This window comes from Phodopus roborovskii, unplaced genomic scaffold (genome assembly GCF_943737965.1).
Source record: "Phodopus roborovskii unplaced genomic scaffold, PHOROB, whole genome shotgun sequence".
Taxonomy (NCBI): Eukaryota; Metazoa; Chordata; class Mammalia; order Rodentia; family Cricetidae; genus Phodopus; species Phodopus roborovskii.
Window position 1 is genome coordinate 49,145,494 of NW_026126407.1, and position 21,204 is coordinate 49,166,697.

At 53.7% G+C, this 21,204-nt stretch overlaps 2 protein-coding genes across 22 annotated transcripts in view; one reads left to right on the top strand and one right to left on the bottom strand.

Annotated features, from left to right (window-relative positions):
• Tsc2 (TSC complex subunit 2) overlaps positions 1-17,666 on the top strand; it is a 33,895-nt gene extending 16,229 nt beyond the window's left edge. For 2 of the 15 annotated variants that reach the window (XM_051181203.1, XM_051181201.1), the window contains exons 16-41: positions 759-881; positions 1,609-1,715; positions 1,919-2,069; positions 3,151-3,273; positions 3,741-3,875; positions 5,004-5,193; positions 5,916-6,009; positions 6,181-6,283; positions 6,488-6,582; positions 7,695-7,823; positions 9,100-9,264; positions 9,435-9,587; positions 9,674-9,786; positions 10,287-10,499; positions 11,225-11,428; positions 12,009-12,077; positions 13,089-13,219; positions 13,508-13,998; positions 14,231-14,306; positions 14,484-14,570; positions 15,410-15,596; positions 15,772-15,911; positions 16,845-16,923; positions 16,989-17,080; positions 17,174-17,272; positions 17,369-17,666. In XM_051181203.1, coding sequence (XP_051037160.1) covers positions 759-881; positions 1,609-1,715; positions 1,919-2,069; positions 3,151-3,273; positions 3,741-3,875; positions 5,004-5,193; positions 5,916-6,009; positions 6,181-6,283; positions 6,488-6,582; positions 7,695-7,823; positions 9,100-9,264; positions 9,435-9,587; positions 9,674-9,786; positions 10,287-10,499; positions 11,225-11,428; positions 12,009-12,077; positions 13,089-13,219; positions 13,508-13,998; positions 14,231-14,306; positions 14,484-14,570; positions 15,410-15,596; positions 15,772-15,911; positions 16,845-16,923; positions 16,989-17,080; positions 17,174-17,272; positions 17,369-17,533 — 3,714 coding nt within the window. In that variant the 3' untranslated portion in view covers positions 17,534-17,666. The remainder of the gene's footprint in view (positions 1-758; positions 882-1,608; positions 1,716-1,918; positions 2,070-3,150; positions 3,274-3,740; positions 3,876-5,003; positions 5,194-5,915; positions 6,010-6,180; positions 6,284-6,487; positions 6,583-7,694; positions 7,824-9,099; positions 9,265-9,434; positions 9,588-9,673; positions 9,787-10,286; positions 10,500-11,224; positions 11,429-12,008; positions 12,078-13,088; positions 13,220-13,507; positions 13,999-14,230; positions 14,307-14,483; positions 14,571-15,409; positions 15,597-15,771; positions 15,912-16,844; positions 16,924-16,988; positions 17,081-17,173; positions 17,273-17,368) is intronic. The other 13 variants (XM_051181204.1, XM_051181207.1, XM_051181206.1 and 10 more) reach the window with 7 other exon arrangements.
• Positions 17,667-17,672: 6 nt separating this feature from the next.
• Pkd1 (polycystin 1, transient receptor potential channel interacting) overlaps positions 17,673-21,204 on the bottom strand; it is a 48,685-nt gene continuing 45,153 nt past the window's right edge. For all 7 annotated transcript variants that reach the window (XM_051181194.1, XM_051181195.1, XM_051181196.1 and 4 more), the window contains exons 40-46: positions 20,806-20,947; positions 20,556-20,681; positions 20,161-20,335; positions 19,757-20,047; positions 19,539-19,673; positions 19,154-19,459; positions 17,673-19,059 (exon numbers count right to left, since the gene is read on the bottom strand). In XM_051181194.1, coding sequence (XP_051037151.1) covers positions 18,592-19,059; positions 19,154-19,459; positions 19,539-19,673; positions 19,757-20,047; positions 20,161-20,335; positions 20,556-20,681; positions 20,806-20,947 — 1,643 coding nt within the window. In that variant the 3' untranslated portion in view covers positions 17,673-18,591. The remainder of the gene's footprint in view (positions 19,060-19,153; positions 19,460-19,538; positions 19,674-19,756; positions 20,048-20,160; positions 20,336-20,555; positions 20,682-20,805; positions 20,948-21,204) is intronic.

Consider the following 21,204-nt stretch of genomic DNA (forward strand, 5'->3'; position numbering starts at 1 on the left):
GAGGGCTAGAGAGATGGCTCAGAGGTTAAGAGCATAGACTGCTCTTCCAGAGGACCGGAGTTCAATTCCCAGCAACCATATAGAAACTGATAACCATTTGTAATGAGATCTGGTGCCCTCTTCTGGCCTGCAGGTGTCCATGCAGGCAGAACACTGTATACATAATAAATAAATACTAAAAAAAAAAAAAAAAAAAGGAGAATTGAGTGTGGCATACACCTTTAATCCCCACACAAAGCCAGTGAATACAGAGACTTCCCTGCAAGCAAGAAAAACAAACAACCCAAACAACAACAACAAACAAAAACCTGTGATGAGTTTATCAGTACCCACTGCTAATCTCCAAGGCTCAGAGACCACTAAGGCCCCTTGGGTTCCCCATGGCTGCTTGCAGAATTAAGGCCTTTCTTCTAGGCCTACCTGTCACCTACCAAGGAGGGACACAACCTTGTTGGAATGGTATGGGGTGGGGGTGGGGGCTCTTTCAGTGGGATAATGACTTGTAGTATATTTTCCCCACCCAGGTTATCCTTGTTGACTTCACCTAGTCTTAGAAGCCATGGGGGGATGTGTTCCCTGATTTGCTCCCTGCTGATGAGATAGGCTCATAGAGAGACGGTACAGAGGAGAACATGTTAGATTATGTTAGACTATGCTGCTGCATAGTCTTTGGAGGAGTGAAGCTGTTTCCTCTCACCTGGGTCGGGGTGCCATCGCCCTGGCTACTGTCATAAGACTGGTGCATTTGTTCTTTGCAGACCAAGCTATACACTTTACCTGCCAGCCACGCCACTCGGGTGTATGAGACACTCATTAGCCACATCCAGCTCCACTACAAGCATGGCTACTCCCTGCCCATTGCCAGCAGTATCCGGCTACAGGTGAGACTGCCAGGCGGGTGAACACTTCTTGGGGGGGGGGCAGCATGTTGCCTTAGGCTTGGCAGATGTATTACAACAGTCTAGAGAGGCAGTAGGTGGCCTGGGGTGGGCTGGGCCTTGTGCAAGGCCCTTTTCTCCTTGACATCTGCTGTGTTTGTTTTGTCAAGGACCTACTGCCTTTCCTTGACCTGTACTCCTTGTGTCTGTGGCTTATAACCTGAAGTCATATGGTTGTGCAGGATAGGTGCACATTGGTTTCTAGGGCTGGCATATATTTGAAGTGCTCCTGGTGCTAAAGAATCTCAGTACCCTGTAGAATGAGCTCCCTTGGATGAGCTAATAGAGGGAGGGGAGGGCCAGGCAGAGCTTGACAGTTCAGTTGCTGACAGCTTGCCATGCTGATGCCCCCCGCTGAGTAGAGATCTCTAAGAAGGAATCCCCGAGGACTCCCAGGATCAGTGTATAGCCTGTTCTTTAAGGATCCCGGCCTAGTCTGTCACTGTAGGGAAGTGATGGGGCTCTGAGAATAATTTGCTGTTTGGTGTTGGTGGCTGTATGGTGTTACCTGGGAACCAGATAGTTACCAAAGAGAAGTCTCCCTCTGTAAGACACCAGCTTAAAAGTTCAGGCTTCAGTTGTCTTTAGAGTGTTAAGTGGTTAGGATCTCTCTGCCTGCTCTGGAGTCAGGCTCCTGGCTTGATTGAATGGCCATTTTGCTCCCTGGCAGGCTTTTGACTTCCTGCTGCTGCTGCGGGCTGATTCATTGCATCGACTGGGCCTGCCCAACAAGGATGGCGTCGTGAGATTCAGCCCTTACTGTCTCTGTGACTGCATGTATGTGTGGCAGTGCCTCTCTCATGCTCTGGGGGGGGGCGAGGGGGGCTGTTCATTACATGAAGCTGGGTGTTCTCTGCCCCAGTTAGTCTTTATGTTAAGAGGAACTGTTCAGAAGGGATGCTGGATCAGGAGCGACCGTGTCTGTTCTGACTTGCACAGTGTAGTACTATCTCCAGTGTTTGTCCCACCTGCTTCCACAGGGAACTGGAGAGGGCCTCTGAGAAGAAGGCCAGTGGGCCCCTTTCACCTCCAACTGGGCCACCTAGCCCTGTGCCTACAGGCCCTGCTGTACGCCTTGGCTACCTACCCTACTCTCTGCTCTTCCGTGTCTTGCTACAGTGTTTGAAGCAGGTGAGTTAGGCTCTGTGAGGGCAGACTGAGCTGTCCCTGCCTTGAGGGTATCAAATTCTTGAAATAAATCCAATTTTTCACCCTTGCATGAGTGAAGTTTTGTAAGAGGACTCAGTTACATAGCCACATAACAGTAACCCTAGATCCACATGCACTTCATGGGGAGGGCACAAGTGGGCAGTGTAGCATTAGAGGGGGTGTAGTCATGTCTTAGGGATATCTACCAGGTAAGCTAAGGTCAGGCCTGAAAAGTAGGAAGGTTTTAGAGACAGGAGTCAGCTAAGCCTGGAAGCAAGGGGTATGATTTTATACAAGAGGTGCTAAAGATGCCAGGTAAGAGATCATGGTGGGGGGGGCACAGATGACGGGGATGGGGGACTGGAGGGAGTGAGAGGCCCAGAGCCCCTGATGATGCTGGAGCTGGCAGGTTGTTTCCTAGGAGTATCTAGGCTTCCTGTCACAGAGTGTCGGGGGTTCAGGACTGCTTATGATTTAGCTCTGGGAGTAGGCTATCATGGACATATACCGGCAGAAGTCAGAGAGCCATGACTCTTGTCTTTCCTGTGGCTGTGGCCATAGGCTGACACACTGGCTCTCTGCCAGTGATCTTGGACTGTTGTGTGCTCTCTTCTACCCTTGGCCACAATTCATCTTTTCTGCTGCCAGTGTCAGTGCTGGTGGGTATCTGTTGGGAGCCCTTTAATACAGTGTGGAGGCAGGCAGTTTCCATGCCAACACTGGGCAGGTGAAGGAGGGTAGAGCCACACCTGGGGAAGCCCTGAACTACTAAGAAGAAGATGGCGGAGGCAATGCTCTCTGCTGGGCCTCCACTCAGCGTGGCCTCTGGAGGATAGCCACCACTGTCCAAGGTACTGCCCAATGTCCAAGGCTTTCTCTGAGAAGTGGCTTCTAGTACAATTCAGGGCCGCAGGTCAAGGTTGCATAGATACCCTGTGGGCAAGGGAGCCGAAGTCCAGAAACCTTGTAGCTGTAGCTGTGTACCAGCCTAGCTACAGTGCAGATGGAGCTTTCTGTCGCAAGGTCTAGTGAGCTGTGCTGCCTTAACCATGTCCTCTCCTAGGAGACCGACTGGAAAGTGTTGAAGCTGGTGCTTAGCAAGCTGCCTGAGTCCCTGCGCTACAAAGTGCTCATTTTCACCTCCCCCTGCAATGTTGACCAGCTGTCTTCTGCTCTCTGCTCCATGGTAATGACCACCACAGCCCCTGTGCCAGCTCCTCCTGTGTCATTTGTGGTGGCCTTTGCAGTAGGCTATAATCTAGGCTTTCTTCCAAAACAGAGGATGCTTCTCACAGGTACCTGCCACTACCTAGCTGGGATTCTGTGTCTTTGAGAATGAACCTTGGCTCCAGACCATGCTCCTTGAGCCAACGGAGGCTATCATGCCAAAAATGCCCTAGGAATCCCATTTCACCAAATCCCAGATATGTGCATTGGAGGTCCCTGAGCAAGGACAGTTACTGAGGAGATCTGCCTGAGGCTCTGCTCTTGTAGACTACAGCACCTGTGGTAGTCATATCCCCTGCTACATTTCTCTGGAGGACCTCTGCCAGGAAGGAAGTAGGGGGTCTTCTGTGCTTGCTTAGCAGCACCCCCTGGCCTCCTGAGGGGAATTACTATAGACAGAGGTTTCAGGGCTGTGTCTTATGGCAGCTTTCAGACCCAAAGACCCTTGAGCGGCTCCGAGGTACCCCGGAAGGCTTCTCAAGGACGGATCTGCACTTGGCTGTGGTTCCTGTGCTAACAGCATTAATATCATACCACAACTATTTGGACAAGACCAAACAGGTGAGAGATGGGAAGAGGGACAACAGTGGGACAGAGGGGCACTCTGTAAGCTGATTGCTGGGCCAGGCTGAGGTCAGCTGGCTTTGTTCTAGGGACTGATGGCGGCTGAATCCCAGGCACAGAACTTAGAAGCTGTCTAAAAGCTCTGTGTTTTGTTATGGCCCTTGGCTGTGCCCATTGCCCTCCTCTCCCCAGCAGAGCCTCCCCCCTTTGAGGAGTGCCCCTTGAACTCCTTCTGCTAGGTTTGGGGACAGGTGACCAGACCAGCTTTAAGAAGTGTGGTAGGTTGGTCAGGACTCCTGGCTGTCACCTCTCCTTTTGTCAAGGTCACAGTCATGCTCATTTTCTGTCACCCTATACTCTTCTCTACCATCCTCTCTATATCCCCTAGATTCTACTCTGTCTCCATGACAAAATGAGCTTTGGGTGGGGTCAGGAGAGTGCTCACAGTGCTGGCAGTCAGGAGAGGGACTGGGGTCTTACCTCAGGCCTGTCTGCCCTGGGCCGAGGTTCCTGAGTGCAGCACAGTTGGGAAGTGATAACTGTGGCTCCACCTGCAGGCCCAGCTTGAGTGAGACACCCCTGTGCCTGCCCTGGGTGTACGGCATAACCCCGCTGCCATTATGCCAAAAGGCATCCGTGCAAGCTGGGTCAAAAGATCATGGAGACGCTGAATCCAAAATATTTCTGAGGTTTGGCTGTAGGAAAGCAGAAATATTCTGGGGTATTGAGCCCCAGTCTGTGGCCTGGGCTGTCATTTTACTGTTGTCTACACAGTGGATATCAACCAGGAGGTACTTCCTATATCAGTTGATGCTTCTCCTCAAGGCCTGTCCTTTGGGAGGCTCAGAATGATGGGGGTGTGACCCGTGGGCATGTGGTTTAATCCTATTGGCCATAGGGTGGGTACCATCCGTGAGGATGGGCTCACTCAGGCACTGAGAGGCATTTCTAAGACTTGCCCCCACTCTCCTCCAAGAATCATCTCAAAGTAGGCAAAAGAAAGAAACAAGGCCTGGGAAGTACCTGGTATACTGGAGTAGCTTGGCCCTCCTGGGCAGGGGTTAGGGGTACCGTGTCAGTTGGTGGCAAGTAGATCCATAGTATCTCACATCTTGCTTCCCTTAGCGTGAGATGGTTTACTGCCTAGAGCAAGGCCTCATCTACCGCTGTGCCAGCCAGTGTGTGGTGGCCTTGGCCATCTGCAGTGTAGAGATGCCCGACATCATCATCAAGGCACTACCTGTCCTGGTAGTGAAGCTGACGCACATTTCTGCCACAGCCAGTATGGCCATCCCTCTCCTGGAGTTCCTGTCCAGTAAGTGTGTGTGGTTCTTCTTGTATACACCTGTACATATGTATCTGTGGGCACCTGTGTGGGGTGGACACTTAAATTTAGGCCTGTGCCTGTGACCAACACCCTGTGACTTCTCCAGCCCTCCTGACTCACACAGGTTGGCCTTCCTGGGCAACACAGGTCTTGGCACTTGTTCCAGCTCAGGGTGTTAGCCTTCCTGCTAGCTTCCCTGGTACTCTGCTGTGTGGTCTGGGTCTTTCTCTCGGAAGCCTGCCTGTCATCCTCAGCCTCTGCCCCATGCCCAGACTGGCTTTTTTAGTCTCCTTTCTGCCCTCAGAGCACTTGGATTATGCCACTTTCACTGATTTTGTCCTCCCTTGTCATACTTCCAGAATTTCAGGGTATTGTGTTTTTGTACCTCGTTATGTATCTGGAGCATCAGCCTTAGATCTTGAGGTAGCAGACAGACAGGTCAGCACTTGGTGGGAAGGGCCAGTGTGGAAAGCTGATACTCTGTGGATAACGTAAACTTTGTTGTGCTACTACCCTGTAAAAGTGTTCACAATGTTTGCAGATCATGGATCTATAACTGCAAACCATGGGCTAGACTTGTTCTGGGAACTATAGGCTGCTTGTCCCTGGGATGGAGAACTGAGGCCTGGGTCTGGAAGGTTATATTTAGGTGGCTGTGGATAGTGGCCCTGACTTTTAAGGCTCCCCTGATGGCAGTCCTTGTGTCACAGCTCTGGCCAGGCTGCCACACCTTTACAGAAACTTCGCTGCAGAACAATACGCAAGTGTGTTTGCCATCTCCCTGCCATACACCAACCCCTCCAAGTAAGTCTGGCTGCCCTGGTCTCCCTTCTCATCCATGACCTAGGAAGTCAGTCTGGGTTCCAGGCTCAAGAGTCTGCTGATGCCCTAGTACCTCTGCTCTGAATTTTAAGCCCTGTGATGTTTCCCCACTGATGCCAAGAGAGAGGCTAGAGCTGTGCCTTCTCACCCCAGGTTCAATCAGTACATCGTGTGTCTGGCCCATCATGTCATAGCGATGTGGTTCATTAGGTGCCGACTGCCTTTCCGGAAGGATTTTGTCCCTTATATCACTAAGGTTAGCCAGCGGCCATGGATGGGGTGGGACATGGGCAATGGACAGGGTCATGGATGGGAGTGGGAACTGGTCTGTGGCACCCAGGAGCTGGCCCTGCTGAGCTGGCTTACTGGACGCAACCTGAGGTAGGCATAGGGAGAGAACTTGTGATTTGCTCTCCCGTGGTCCCCCTCACAGCTTATGATATATCCACCCCTACTCCAGGGCCTGCGATCCAATGTCCTCCTGTCTTTTGATGACACCCCTGAGAAGGACAGTTTCAGAGCACGGAGCACCAGTCTCAATGAGAGGCCCAAAAGGTTCGGGGTCTTCTGGGACCTTGCCTGCTATCAAGTGGGGTGGGACCCTAGGCTGTAACTTAAGATCAGTGACCTCTGTGCCAGTGAACATGGTACTAGGAATGACAGGGTATCACCATGTATGGTGACCTGGGCCTAAGATGGCCTTGGGTAGGACCTGCAGAAGTTGTTAGTGCCTCCCATTTGCTAGGCTGGCTTATAGCCTGCAGCCCCAAGGAGCCCATGTGCCAGCACCCTGGCTTCTCTGGGCTAGGATTACATATTTCGTGTTGGAGATCAGGATGTATAGGGTTGGGTCTCACTGCACTGGGAGAGGAGTAAAGGAATGTATCATGGCAGCTGTGACTTGGGCCTGGCCAGGGAGAACCCAGAGACATCTACTTGTTGGCCCGTGGTCTCTGGTTAGCCCTGCTTTCAGCCAGAGCCACCCTCTTCCTCCAGAGCTTGCTCATCAGGGACACGCTCTTCACCATCACAGCTGCTTGTGCCAAATCTGAAAGCAGCACTGTGCTAGTCCTCATTGTTCTTGTTTGCACCTCACTGCCCGGCTGCCCTGCCTACCCCGCTTCCTGCGGGCTGTCTCAGCTCTCCCTGGGTGGGATACGGCACTTTCCAGTGCAGCCTGTACTCAAGTCTTGTGGCTGGGGATGAAGAATGTCATTTTGGCCATCATTGGCCAGTACCTCCTCCTCTTAGGGGCTTCTGGGCCTTGTGTTGAGAACTAGCCTCTTTCCACAGTGAGTTCCAGGCCCTGGCCTGAAAGGTCTCTCTTTGGGGTAGACAGGGATTCTGTTCAGCATAGCCTGGAATCTGCCGTGCGGGGCGATCACACACATTTAATTTGCACTAATGTCTTTTGTTTTGGTATCATGCGTGAAACCTTACATTTTCTCAGTTGCATTTACAAGCTGTATTTTTATGCATTTTTGTTTTCTGTTTCTTCCCCTGCTCACTGTCCTTTGGCATGGTTCTTTTGTTCATCTCACCCTCGGGACCTCTCCATCTTGACCCTGTGGCCTGGGACCTTTCCTCCTCACCCCTCCAATGGCTTGTTCTCCCATTCCCGGGAGCTGGGCTCTCTGGGGCTTGGGGCTTCCTTCCTCGCCTGGTAGTTTGAGGATAGCCAGAGTCCCCAAACAAGGCCTGAATAACTCTCCACCTGTGAAAGAATTCAAAGAGAGCTGTGCAGCCGAGGCCTTCCGGTGCCGCAGCATCAGTGTGTCTGAACATGTGGTCCGCAGGTAGTGGGGCTGTGTTGGGAGGGGGGCACAGACCCTGGAGCTTGGCCCCGTGAGCACCCGGGTGGTGGTGCATGGGGCTGCATGCATGACCTCCTCGCCTGCTGGCGGCTCTCCCTGACCAGAGCTAGAGGACAACATGGTCCCAGCCTAACAGAGCCTGGTGGCAAAGTCGTCGGGGAAGGTTGCATTCTGTCCAAGCCTTATACTAAGACAGTTGGCTGCACAGCCTCCTCAGGTCATCATCTGAGTCCTGACTAGAGCTAGGATAGCTGCCCTGAGAAAATTGGGAGGCTAGAGCCAGCCCCACAGGCTTGTGCCTGAAAGGCAAGGGCAAGACCTTTGTAAATTTAAGGTGCACTTGTGCAGGTTGTCAGACACACACTCTCCTAATTTTGACATCACATTCTGTAGGGCAGATTTCCTTCTTGGGCTTCATTCTAAGGGGAACTAGAGGCTTTTGTATAGGGATCTGGGGTAGAGGCCAGCCTGGGAGTGGAGGCTGGGCCCCAGGGTTACATGCTAGCATCTTCCTGTGAGTTTTGTCTATACTAATGATGGGCATCTTTCCCTCACCTTCAAGCCCTTCCTGGATGTGGCTTCTTCTACCCTGAGATCCAGCTCCTTACTAATGTCTGCCTCTGTGTGTGGCCTCTGGTAGCTGGGGACAATGAGGGGTTCAATAATAATCCCTCTGTCAACCCCTTTTTTTTTTTTTTTTTTTTTTTTTTTTTTTTTGGTGTGGCAGATTCCTTATAAGCAAAATGTGACTAAAGAGATATGGCACTCATGTCAGAGTCAGACCTATAAAAGGCCTTCCTCTGGTCCCTGGGGCGTGAGTGGAACCTGAGCAGTCACCCCAGTTTAAAAAGCCCAGCCACTCCCCATCTGTGACAGGAGGTGGCCCTGTGGGCAGAATGCAATCTTGCTGTGTCCTCCTGTGGTCTCTAAGTCTGCATGACTTAAGCTGTGTGTTGCAGCCATGGCTAACTCCTTGTGCTTTGGGTAGAGGGTGTTCTGTCTCCCCAGTCTCAGCTCTGCTCCAACCAGAGGGGCTTTGCTGTAAGGCAATTATCTTCCTTCCTCTCTGGGTTGACATGGTCCACATGGCTTGTGAGGTTGTAGCTCTACTGGCCACTGCACCCTGGGCCTGGTGGGCTTTCTGAGCAAGGCCATCTTGGCCGTGCATGCATTGAGCTTTGGCTCCTGGTGTTAGGTGACTCGGCATGGTTCTTCTCTTAACCCTGACCCCTGACCTGGGTATGGTTTCTTCCTCTAGCAGAATACAGACATCCCTCACCAGCGCCAGCCTAGGGTCTGCGGATGAGAACTCTATGGCTCAGGCTGATGACAACTTGAAGAATCTCCACTTGGAGCTCACAGAAACATGTCTGGACATGATGGCCCGATATGTGTTCTCCAACTTCACTGCAGTACCCAAGAGGTGTGTGCTGTACTGCAGGGCTGGGGCACTGAAGGTTGTTCCTCTGTAGCTGAACTGGATGCCCATGGTGGCAACTGCTTTGGGCTCTTGAGTCCCTGCTAGCCTTCAGGAGCCAAGAGTTCCCTTTGATCCTGCACTTGCAAGGGAGGTAGACACTTTTATTCTTTTAGGTCCCCTGTGGGAGAGTTCCTCCTGGCAGGGGGTAGAACCAAAACCTGGCTGGTTGGAAATAAGCTTGTCACGGTGACAACAAGTGTGGGAACTGGCACCCGATCGTTGCTGGGCCTGGACTCGGGGGATCTGCAGGGTGGCCCAGAGTCAAGGTGACTGTCCCTCCCTTCTGTGTTCACTGTGATCCTGGAAAGCCTGGGGACCATGGTTGACTCTATATGGATACTTATGTCCTTAGCTCTGACCCTGGTGTTCATGTGAGGCAGACAAAGGAAGCACCAGCCAAACTGGAGTCCCAGGCTGGGCAGCAGGTATCCCATGGGGCCCGGGACCGGGTCCGCTCCATGTCAGGTGAGTTTCTACCCCGACAGCTCCTGGCAGATGCCCGTACCCCTCAGCTGCCTCTCCGTTGGGCCCAGTGTTCAGAAGGCTACTGGCTCAGAGCTGAGGGACTACTGGCTAGCTTTATGACTGGATACTTCCTGATGGCTCTTGGTTATGGTCCTTGTGGCCTACTTGTCTCAGTCTGTGTTTAGAGGCATTGGCACCTCTGCTTATCAGTGGAGTAAGGACCGTGCAGCTGAAGGGCCTGGAGCCCATCCAGCTCACCAAGAGCTTTATCTGCTACAATTGAATGAGCTGTGGTTGAGTGGACAAGCTTGGGTCTCTTGCTGCTCTCAGCCTAGGAGGCCACCGCTCTTAAAGGGCCAAAACCGGGGGGCTGGGGTTGTCCTAATCCAGCTTTCCTTGGGCATGAGCCAGGTGCTTCCAGCCTGCCTAATGTCTGCTCTGTGCTTGGTACTTTGTGCTGGGTAAGTGGCGGTTACTAGTCTCAGCCCCCTTGTCTTTAGGGGGCCATGGCCTTCGTGTTGGTGCCCTGGACACTACAGCTTCCCAAACCTCAGGTGGCCCTGCTTCTCTGGGATCACAAACTGCACCAGCAGCTAAGCCTGAGAAGGCCTCTGCAGGAACCCAGCTTCCAAAAGCAGAGACGACGAATCTGGCAGCCTATGTGCCTTTGTTGACCCAGGGCTGGGCTGAAATCTTGGTCCGCAGGCCCACAGGTACTGAGAAAGGAGGCAAACTGGAATCCCTAAGAGAGTGTGTAATGGTCTTCTCCAGGCTGTAGACTCAGAGCAGCAAGCATAGGGTGTTGAGTCATTTACTCTGAAGTCAGTCTTTAAAGATGGATGGTGCCTGAGGCACTGGCAAAGTGCCTGACAGGGCAGCCCACCCTGCAGATGTTTATTCTTCCAATGTAGAGACCAAGAGATGAGACTAGATGGGGGCTGGGCTGATTCCTTCTCGGGGACGCGTGCGAGCAAGTGGCTGCCTTTTCTCCCCGTGCTCAAGGTTGAGCCCCAATCCTTTATTATGTGCATGCCAGTCATTAGCCTGGCCCCACCCATGTGATCTCACTTGGCCTCATTCCATTTCCACATACACAGTCACTTTCTGAGGTCCTGGGCTAGAGTTTAGCATACGAGTTAGTGTGTAACAAGGGCATGACAGTCACAAGGAAGGGTTTAACAGAGATCCCCAAGCCCTGGAACAGTCTCAGGTGCTGTAGGGATGTGGTACAGGGAGAAGGACATAGCTCTGGGCTTCCAGGCTGTCTCAGTAACCTCTGCCCTCATGTGTGTCTGAACCTGGCTTGCTTGGCCTCAGTGTAGTGTTCATCTAGAGCAAGAGAGGGTGTGAGTAGGTACAGGCTGTTGGAGATAGTGCTAGGAATGGTGTATGGCTGTAAGCAGTATGGCCTGAGGCTTAAGGGACTACCTATACCCAGGGAACACCAGCTGGCTGATGAGCTTGGAGAACCCACTCAGCCCCTTCTCCTCGGACATCAACAACATGCCCTTGCAAGAGCTGTCCAATGCTCTTATGGCTGCTGAGCGCTTCAAGGAGCACCGGGACACAGCTCTGTACAAGTCACTGTCAGTGCCAGCAGCTGGCACAGCCAAGCCGCCACCTCTTCCACGCTCTAACACAGGTGAGCTCAGGAGCATGGGCAGTGCTGGACCCCAGACGCCTTGTCTGATGGCACCGTGGTTCCTTCCACTGAAGCCTAATTGTCAGCGTCTTTGGGGAGATACTAGTGCTCAGGTCCCTAAAGTTTAAGAGTGGGTCCATGCCTGCTGAAGAAACCCTCTTCCTTGGAGACGGGTACCTGCTGTCAGCACCAGGATGCTGCTGGAGTTGGCAGTCTCTGGAGCCTTTGCCAGCACTCCCATGATGGGCATGGCTCTGGGTGAGGAGGCACTGCGGGCAGCTGAGCATCCCCCCGGGCCTGGGGTGGGATGCCTGAACCTGCCTGCCTTCTTGCCAACCCTGCCCAGCTAGGCCTTTGGATATGTAGTCATAGATGTACTTGGAAGCCAAGGCAGCTGACCAGCACTGACCTCCCAAAGGCTGTGCATGCTGTTTGGAGAGCTGGGAGCCCTGTGTGCCGGCCCTGGCCGCCGCTGGCCCTCCCCTCTCTCCTCTCCAGGCCCGGGGATATGCCCATCCTCTCTGCTCGGCCTTGTGCAGTCTCTGCCGCTGACGAGGCTACTCGCGTGGTTACCTTGCAGTGGCTTCTTTCTCCTCCCTGTACCAGTCCAGCTGCCAAGGACAGCTGCACAGGAGCGTTTCCTGGGCAGGTATTGGTGCATCCCTGTGAGGAAGCCATGTGGTCTGCAGAGCACCACTCTGCCTCATAGACACACTTCTCATCACCCCTCATGTGGTCACCCTTCATGGCTGGCTGAGCCTCTCATCACCCTTGGGGAGCAGGGTCTTGGCTGACACGGGGACAGCTTGTGGGATACCTGTGCTTAGCCCACAGGAACCCTTTGACATGTGTACTGAGCTGAGCTCTGCTTCTGAGGTGTATGTGGCCTCCGGCTGACAGGTTGGGTAGGTCCCCTTGATTCCTGTGGGTGGCAACTATTGGGACTGACCTATTCCTGCCTGCCGATGGTCTGATTGTTTTGTGCATCTCCCTTTTGTCATAGCTGGCCAACCTTGGTGACAAGGCCCCTACCTCTTTGCCACTGGCTCTTGAAGGTTGCCCTGCAGATTCTCTCAAGTGTACAGGAGCCAGCTTTGGAAGGGCAGTGTATACCTGGCTGCTGGAGTCTGGGCAGGAGCTAGGGGAGGGTGTCACAGGCTGCACTGACCTTTGATTGCTTCTTATCTTTGCCCTGCCCCAATGTTGGCCTGGGAAGTGCTGCTTGGGGACTTCGTCCCTTCCCTCAAGTACCTGACTTGAAGCCTCCATCTACAGAGTGGGTTGCAAGTCTGCATATGGGGATATCCTGTTAGCTTCTTCCTCAGGTCCAAAGTCCTAGTCTCAGAATTGGCTTCAGACATGATACCCCTACCAAGCTGGAACCCTTCCTGAATGGCCCTGCTCTCCTACCTGCCTTGCTAGTGATGCAGGAGCGAGCAGAGCCGCTGCCCACTGGCCTGCAGGAGGGCCTTGAGCCAGGGCTCCCTAGGCCTTCAGAGTCCATCTCCAGCCTGCTGCAGTGGCAGCCACAGGAAGAAAGGGGGGGGGGAAGCTCTGTGGGGTGCTGCCCATCTGGCAGAAAGAAGCTGGTGTTCAGAGGCCACATGAGCATCTGGCCCTGTATAACACATAGCAAGCAGCCCTGTCTGTGTCCTCCCAGACTCCGCCATGGTTCTTGAGGAGGGAAGTTCAGGAGAGGCCCATGTGCCCGTGGAACCCCCTGAATTGGAGGACTCTGAGGCATCACTGGGTACTGACAGGCACTGCCAGCGTCCTGATGCCTACAGCAGGGTGAGTGCCTTGGGAACGGCACTTGCTGTGACCCTGAGAGCTCCTCTCCTTCACTAAGAAATGGCTAGTTCTTCCTCCATGTCCCTCATGCTCAGGCCATCTGGGTGTCTTACCTCCCCCCCATCTGAGTGGACTTTATTATGGGACTTTTTCAGTCTGTGGCTCTTAGCTTCTCTGCTCAGGAGAAGGGCCCGGAAAGCATGGCAGACACAGCTAGTGGGCTGGAGGCAGAGCCAGAGGAACCTGCTGCGTGAGTGCCTCTAGCAGTTTTTCAAATTGTCTTTGCAGTCATCCTCAGCATCTAGCCAGGAAGAAAAGTCCCACTTGGAGGAGCTGGCTTCCGGGGGTATCCCTATCGAGCGGGCCATCTCCTCCGAGGTGACTCGGCCTGCAGTGGACCTCTCCTTCCAACCCTCGCAGCCCTTGAGCAAGTCTAGCTCTTCTCCTGAGTTACAGACCTTGCAGGACATCCTTGGAGACCTAGGGGACAAGGCTGACCGTGGACGGCTGAGTCCTGAATCTAAGGTCCGGTCCCAGTCAGGGATCCTGGATGGGGAAGCGGCTACCTGGTCAGCCCCAGGTGAAGAAGGCCGCGTCACAGTCCCACCTGAAGGTCCCCTGCCTTCCAGTTCTCCCCGCTCCCCTAGTGGCCTCCGGCCCCGAGGCTATACCATCTCTGATTCAGCCCCATCGCGAAGGGGCAAGAGGGTGGAGAGGGATACCTTCAAGAGCAGAGCTGCGGCCTCCAGTGCTGAGAAAGTGCCAGGCATCAACCCTAGGTGGGCATAAATCCCAAATTGCGACCAACTCCAAGGGATACATTTTCTTCTTGGCTGAAGCTCCCAGACACTGCCTGGGCAGAATAGGCATACATGAAGATTCTTGTGTCTTCCCTGTGGCTTGAGGGAGCCATAAGGAGGGTGGGTTCTTGGCCAGAGTTTAGGTCCTAATATTGCACATGTGGGACAGGGCTTCACTCTGGCCCTGCCCTGACCAATACTTTCTCTGCAGCTTTGTGTTCCTACAGCTTTACCATTCACCCTTTTTTGGTGACGAGTCCAATAAGCCCATCCTGCTACCCAATGAGGTAGGCCTGCCTTCTCTCTCCACTGTAGGGTGGGTCATAAGAGGGTCTACCCTTGTGGCAGCAGGATGTGTTTTATTTGGGTGGAGACAATCACCCTGAGAACCTGTGTTCGGTATGTTATCTGGGTTGGTGGCTGGTGGCAGGAGTCTCTGAACTCACATCTTTCTGTGACTACAGTCCTTCGAGCGGTCAGTGCAGCTCCTCGATCAGATCCCATCCTATGACACCCACAAAATTGCTGTCCTCTACGTGGGAGAAGGCCAGGTAAGACCCTGGGGCCAGCATAGAACCCTGTGATCTCAGGTGGTGGGTCTAGGTGTCTCCTGCCTCAGAGTTCAGTCTCTGATCTTTGATGCGCTGGAGCACTGGGAGCTTGTTGAGCCCTGAGCCAGGGGCACAGCTATGAGATGACAGGCCAATGTGTTGGTATGCAGAGCTGTGAGAGCTGCAGGGTGCATGCTTGCAATAGTAGACTGAGGTCCTGGGGTGAGCCACTGAGTGAATGCAGCTAAGTGGCAGGAGGTAGAGGGCCATCATGGACAATCTCAGTCCATTGTATGGACATGGGCTGTACTTTTCTTCTGAGCAAGATGGGGATCCTGGACTACTTTGAGACAAGAGGTCACCATTAACAGTCTTTTTGTTTTTGAGATAGGGTTTCTCTATGTAACAGCCCTAGCTGTCCTAAACTTGCTCTGTCTTGAACTCATTGAGATCCACCTGCGTCTGCCTTCCAAGTGCTAGAATTAAAGGCATGTGCCACTGCCGCCCAGCCTAGCACCAGCATTTTAAAAGTATCCCTCTGGCTGCTATTCAGAGCCATGATGAAGTTAGGTGATGACCATCCAAGTGAGAGGAACAGACTTGGGTTTGGTTGCAGAACTGCTGAGCAGTGCAAGGGTTCTGGGTGTGTTAATTTTCCTAGCTGAGTGTAGGGGTGGATAAGAGAGGGAGGCCAGGGGACACCAGTGCGTGTGGACTGGACAGCTATGAGCATGAACTACCGAGTGAAAGATGGGGATAGCCACCCTGGCTATTCATCAGTGATGAATCTGCCACACTCTTGCTTATGAGTTGATGCTAATCTCTGGATTTCTCCACAGAGCAGCAGCGAGCTGGCCATCCTATCAAATGAGCACGGCTCCTACAGGTACACAGAGTTTCTGACAGGCCTTGGCCGGCTCATCGAGCTCAAGGACTGCCAGCCAGATAAGGTGTACTTGGGTGGATTGGATGTGTGTGGCGAGGATGGCCAGTTCACATACTGCTGGCATGATGACATCATGCAAGGTGTGTATTGTTCTAGGTTGGCTGGCTTCCAAGCCCTGTTCTCTGGGAGAGGAGCCAAGGGGCTGGGAAAAAAGCAAGGAAAATCTGGAGGGATACAGAAGTCTCAACCTGGGCCTTTAAGCCCAGCCTGAGATGTTCTGTCCTGGAACCCAGCCTAGTGTCACCCACCCTACAGCTGTTTTCCATATTGCCACCCTGATGCCCACGAAGGATGTGGACAAGCACCGCTGTGACAAGAAACGGCATCTGGGCAATGACTTTGTTTCTATCATCTATAATGATTCTGGTGAGGACTTCAAGCTGGGCACCATCAAGGTAAGTGGGATCTCTATATGATGGACACCCAGGTAATGACCACATACACACCAGACTGAGCAGTAGCCCAAGCCATCTGTAAAAATGTTTGCTGCTGTATCTTCAATTGGCCTTGAGTGCCCTAAGAGGGTAGCCCCTCTTGGGAGCCTCATGTGCATGCTATCAGGGACACAAGGAGACATGATCACAAAACTTGCTTCTTCATCTATAGGATGGGCTGTGCTCCTGAAGAGTAGCTAAGTGAATGTGTGCCTGGTAGGGATGTAGAGTGCCCAATAGGAGCATAGTGTCTGCTTGGAGTGGTTTTTAATGGTCCTTGCTGAACACATTTCAGTACCCTTGGGGTCAGCATTAGTATCACCTGTGTATTTATGATCTGTGGGCATTGGATGTCAGACAGAGTCTGGCACAGCCCAAGCTAGCAAGTCTGAAGCATAGCAACAAGTGTGTAGACTGTACCAGAAGCCATAAAGGACACAGCAAGGCCTTAGAAGGGGCAATCTGGAATGACTGGTCCTTGGGAATGTCTGGTGAGACTGTCCACAGCAGCTGCTTCCAGGATGAGTGATGGGAGATGAGGCAGGACGCTGGGAAAAGCCAGTACAGCTCACTGAGATGGGGCACTTGAGCAGTGCCATCTTGAGAGAAAAGCCAACTCTGGAAAGTTCTGTCTCTTATGTATAGATTGTGTGTGTTTGTGTCTGCGCGCGCATGGTGGGGGGCAACACATCTTAGGAGTGCCAGGTAGTCTGCAAGGCAGATTGTATAATATAAGCAAATCTGTGTTGGGGCCCATATGCAGAGTAGGTTGCATTTAGCCAGAGATAAAGACAAAGGCAGGTGGCCAAGTGCTGCCTATTAAGGTGATAAACCTCTGACATAGCAGTGAAGCATAGTGGCCTTCAGCATATGACTTTCCTCTTGTCTGGACAGGGCCAGTTCAACTTTGTCCATGTGATCATCACACCGCTGGACTATAAATGCAACCTATTGACCCTGCAGTGCAGGAAAGGTAAGGCCTAGGTTGGGTAGGGTAGCAGTTGGCCTGAGTCCGGTATGAGCACTGTGTCTCTACAGACATGGAAGGCCTTGTGGATACCAGTGTGGCCAAGATTGTGTCGGACCGAAACCTGTCCTTTGTGGCCCGACAGATGGCCCTACATGCAAATGTGAGTGGTGGCTGCAAACTAGGGCCAAGCAGGGAGATGGGCGTGTTGGTGCTCCTGGATGGGAACTCACCATCCTGCTTTGGGGGTCCCCAGATGGCCTCTCAGGTACACCACAGCCGCTCCAACCCCACTGACATCTATCCCTCCAAGTGGATTGCCAGGCTCCGCCACATTAAGCGTCTCCGCCACCGGGTAAGAAGGACAGGGTTTCAGAGACATGGTGGCTGAATTTGGTGGGGGGGGGGGGGGCAGAACTTCTGAGCTCACTGCCAAAGCCTCTCTCCGTAGATCCGTGAGGAGGTGCACTATCCAAACCCAAGCTTGCCTCTGATGCACCCTCCAGCCCACACCAAAGCACCAGCTCAGGCCCCTGCTGAGCCCACACCCACCTATGAGACAGGCCAGCGGAAACGCCTCATCTCCTCCGTGGATGACTTCACAGAGTTTGTATGAGGGCCCCTTGGGCTCCTGAGGTGCCAGAGCCATGCAGCTGGCCCTTCCCTGTCCATTACCATCATCTGACTGTACTCTCACATGAAATAAACTGTGGCCATGTCCACCTGGCCCTGGAGTTCAGAGAAGCACAGATAGCAGCAGTCAGACAGCTTCTTTATTTGACTTTGTCTCGTCTGTGTGGGGCTGGGGCAGGATCAAGGCTAGAGCTGCAGCTGAGCCCACAGAAGCAGGCAGGCGCTGTCACACAAATTCTCTACCCCACCCTGGGGGCCAGCCCCAGTGGAGGTCTTGTCCAATAACTTCTTGGCATTCAACCCACAGTAGTCCTGGTCTTGCTCAGACCTGATACCAGCAGATCTGGGTACTGCCTGGCCCCAGACAAGGGAGGAAAATCATCAGGCCATGGTGGCCCCAATACCATCCAGCACCTGCCCAAGGCCAGACTCGGATCCAGTAAATGACTGCAGCTTCCCCTGCACCCCTACCATGGGTAACCAGCCACTAGGCCCTTCAGCCCAAGTGAAAAACAGTGACATATAAAAATATATACATTTTAACCCCATATAAATTATTGATGATGGACATACAAAGGGGACGGCGGCTAGAGGCATGTGTGCTGCACAAACAATAAGAGGTAATAACTTAGGGGATGGACAGGAAAGACGTGTAGCTTAGCCCTCCCTCAAGCTTGGATTCTTAGCAAGGGGAGATGGCCGCCTAGGGGTAGAGCTGGGCACAGCCCGCTGCACCTGAGGACTCAGGAAATAAATTAGCATCTTGGAGGCTGGGTACTCACTTTGTCCAATACTGCTGTATCCTCCTATGGGGAGGGGACCTAGGTCCTGGCTGGCTACACAGCCTTTTTAAAGTGCTGAAGCCCATAGGCAGACAGGTAAGGCCACAATAACTGTACCCTAAGGAACTTGTATGCAGCTATTCTGCCTGGCTCAACCTTGAGGGTAGCAGAAGGTAATACTGAGTGGTGTCCACCCTGGCTCTGGCTCTGAGAAGCCACAGGCCTTCCCAGGAAAGGGAATGGCCAGGACCCCTAGGGCCTAAGTGCTGCTGGGGTGGATCTTATTGCTAGACCGCAGGGATACCCTGCTAGGTCCCAATGCCTGGTCTAGCCCCTGACTGGCCCTAGCAAGGCAGCTGGGCAGAGCTGTCTGAGGGCCTGGGAAGCAGCCAGGGGAAGGTAAGAGAGGAGGTCTGCTGTGTCCATGGCCTCGAAGGCTTTGGAGTTGTTGCTCCAGCTGGTAGACATCCTCTGTGGCCTGATTGAGTCGGTCAAATTGGACAAGCAATGTTTCAAACACAGCATGTAGGCGCGAGGGTTCTGGTTCCAGCCTCAATGCTGAGCGACTCAAGCCTGCGCTCAGCCCATCTGGCTGGCTGGATGAGGTGGAAGGGTGTGAAGCATCTGAGCCTGCGCTGGGTGGAGGTTCAACTGGGGATGACTTAGAGCCCCTGGATGAGCGGGAAGGCAGTGGTTCCATTCCTTCAAACCGGACTTTGTGGCGGAACTGGGGGCGGCACAGGGGCTCGGTCAGTCCGGCTGCACCCTGGGCTCGCGAGACCCAGGGTGTGTCCCTCTCCCCCCCACTGGGCCGTACCCACCTCCTTGACCTTGCTGAAGCCCATCCAGAGCCGAAGCCTACGCAGAAAAAGCTCTACCATCTCGTAGTCTTGGGGCTCCCAGGCTGGGCGGTAGAGCTCTCCACGAAGGGCATGGTACCGCCAACGCAGAAGGACAGCCCCTAACCTCAGGGCACCCCATATCCGCAGAGCCCAGAGCCCCACACACAGCAGAGGGGACAGGTAACAGGACTCAGAAGGGCAAAGAGTAGGAACCCTGGCCCCAGGGCACAGCACCAGGAAGGCTCGGGCCATATTGTGGAGAGTGTCAGCACCGGAGGAAATAAGCTATGGGAAAGAGACACAGGTAAAGGCATACCATGGTCACCCTGGGCCTTCCCTGGCACACCCCAGGACAGCAACCTACCAGAATAGCCATCTGAGCATAGGCCACACCAAGCACCACCAAGCCCAAGGTGGCTCCCATGAGCTCTGGCAGGGCCCTGCACAATGTCTTGCCAAAAATGGACCACTGGCGCACGAACCGCAGTTGCTGGGCAGCCTGTGAACAAAAAGTTTGTCAGCTTTCATTAGGCCCTGGGGTCTGATGCTAGCTAGTCACGCACTGGCCCCCTTGGACCTTACCTTGATCAAGAGCAGGAAGAGTAGTGAGGCTGCCAGGCCCCGGGCCACAGAGCCCAGCTGAGCCACTTGGTCGAAGCTAGTAAAGTGGCGTGGATGATCATGCACAAAATGGGTCCACTGGCGGTCAGCAATGCCCAGCTGGGCCAGGCGTACTAGCCCTGAGGCTGCCGTCAGTATCACCAGTAGCCACCGTGCCCAGGCATCAGGCTGTGCTGTGCGTGCACACCCTTCTCTGCGCCAGGTATGCACCTCAGCCATGGAGAAGTACAGAGCGAATAGCAGCAAGCACACCTGAGGGGAGGGGGTGTCTGTGAGGGCGTGGTCAAGAGTGGCAGGGATGTGTTCCCATCCCCGTGGGGGCATGATCAGGGTCCTGAGGATAGATGTCAAGTGGAAGGGCATACCGAGGTGAGCAGTGGCAGTGACAGGCCGGTGCTGAGTCGCCGTAATGCAAATGGACGGACACTGAAGGCAGCCAGTGCATGGCCTGCCACAGGGAACTCGAGGCGCAGTGTAACAGCAGCGTGTAGCCCCACAGCAGGGCTGTAGCGGGTGAGTTCCACAAATACTGCGCGGCTCCTGCATGAAAGGTGCTGTCAACAGGAGGGGCGAGGTGTGCAGGAGCACAGGATGCAAGATGGGAGGGCAACAGTCATGGGTGTGTGGGGGGGTTCTGGGCTACGGGGGGGGGGTTCTGGGCTAGGCGGGGGGGGGGGGGGCCTGGACAGCTGGCTAGGAGTGAGGCTCAGAGGCCTTCAAAGGGAGTTAGTTTCCTGCTCATTTTTCCCTCAGCACCCACCTGCTGTCAAGCCAGTTGTGCAGCTTCAGGAAGGTCAGCCGTGCGCGGCTCTCCTCCAGAGTCAGGCCTAGCTCCTGGACATAGCCCCCACTGTCATACACTGCACAGTAGCCCCAGTACCAGGCGCTGTGGAGACAGGGCAGTACTGGAAACTCCCCAGCCCTGAAAGCATCTGGTAATAAGCATGCCCACGAGAGGGCCAGATCCTCCGAAGAACTTCATCACCCAGGTAGGGCCTTGTTTTACTCACCCCAGCAAGTCAGCTGAAGAGTAGGCCCATGTCTCAGAGCCATTTTGAGCCATACTCTGCCAGCCAATGCCATAGTCACTGGTGCTCAAGCTTCCTGCAGCTGAACACATGTGCTCTGAGCTGGAAGGGTCTGGGCAGAATGCTAGAAAGCAAAAGGCCAGGACTCAGGACATACTGTAACACAATGGGTGACTCACTCTTCGGTCAACTCAGCTGAGCCCCTGTGCTGGAGACCTTGAATCCCCTCCCCCACCCATTCTGCAGGATATTTAATCGCACCGTGAACCCTGAGATGGTGTTATTTAGTGGTAAAACCTGTTTCTAGTTGTGGTGTGGCTCAGCATACACCTTTAATTCAAGAGTTTTCTGCTTGAATATTGTAAACAGGGTTAAATAAAG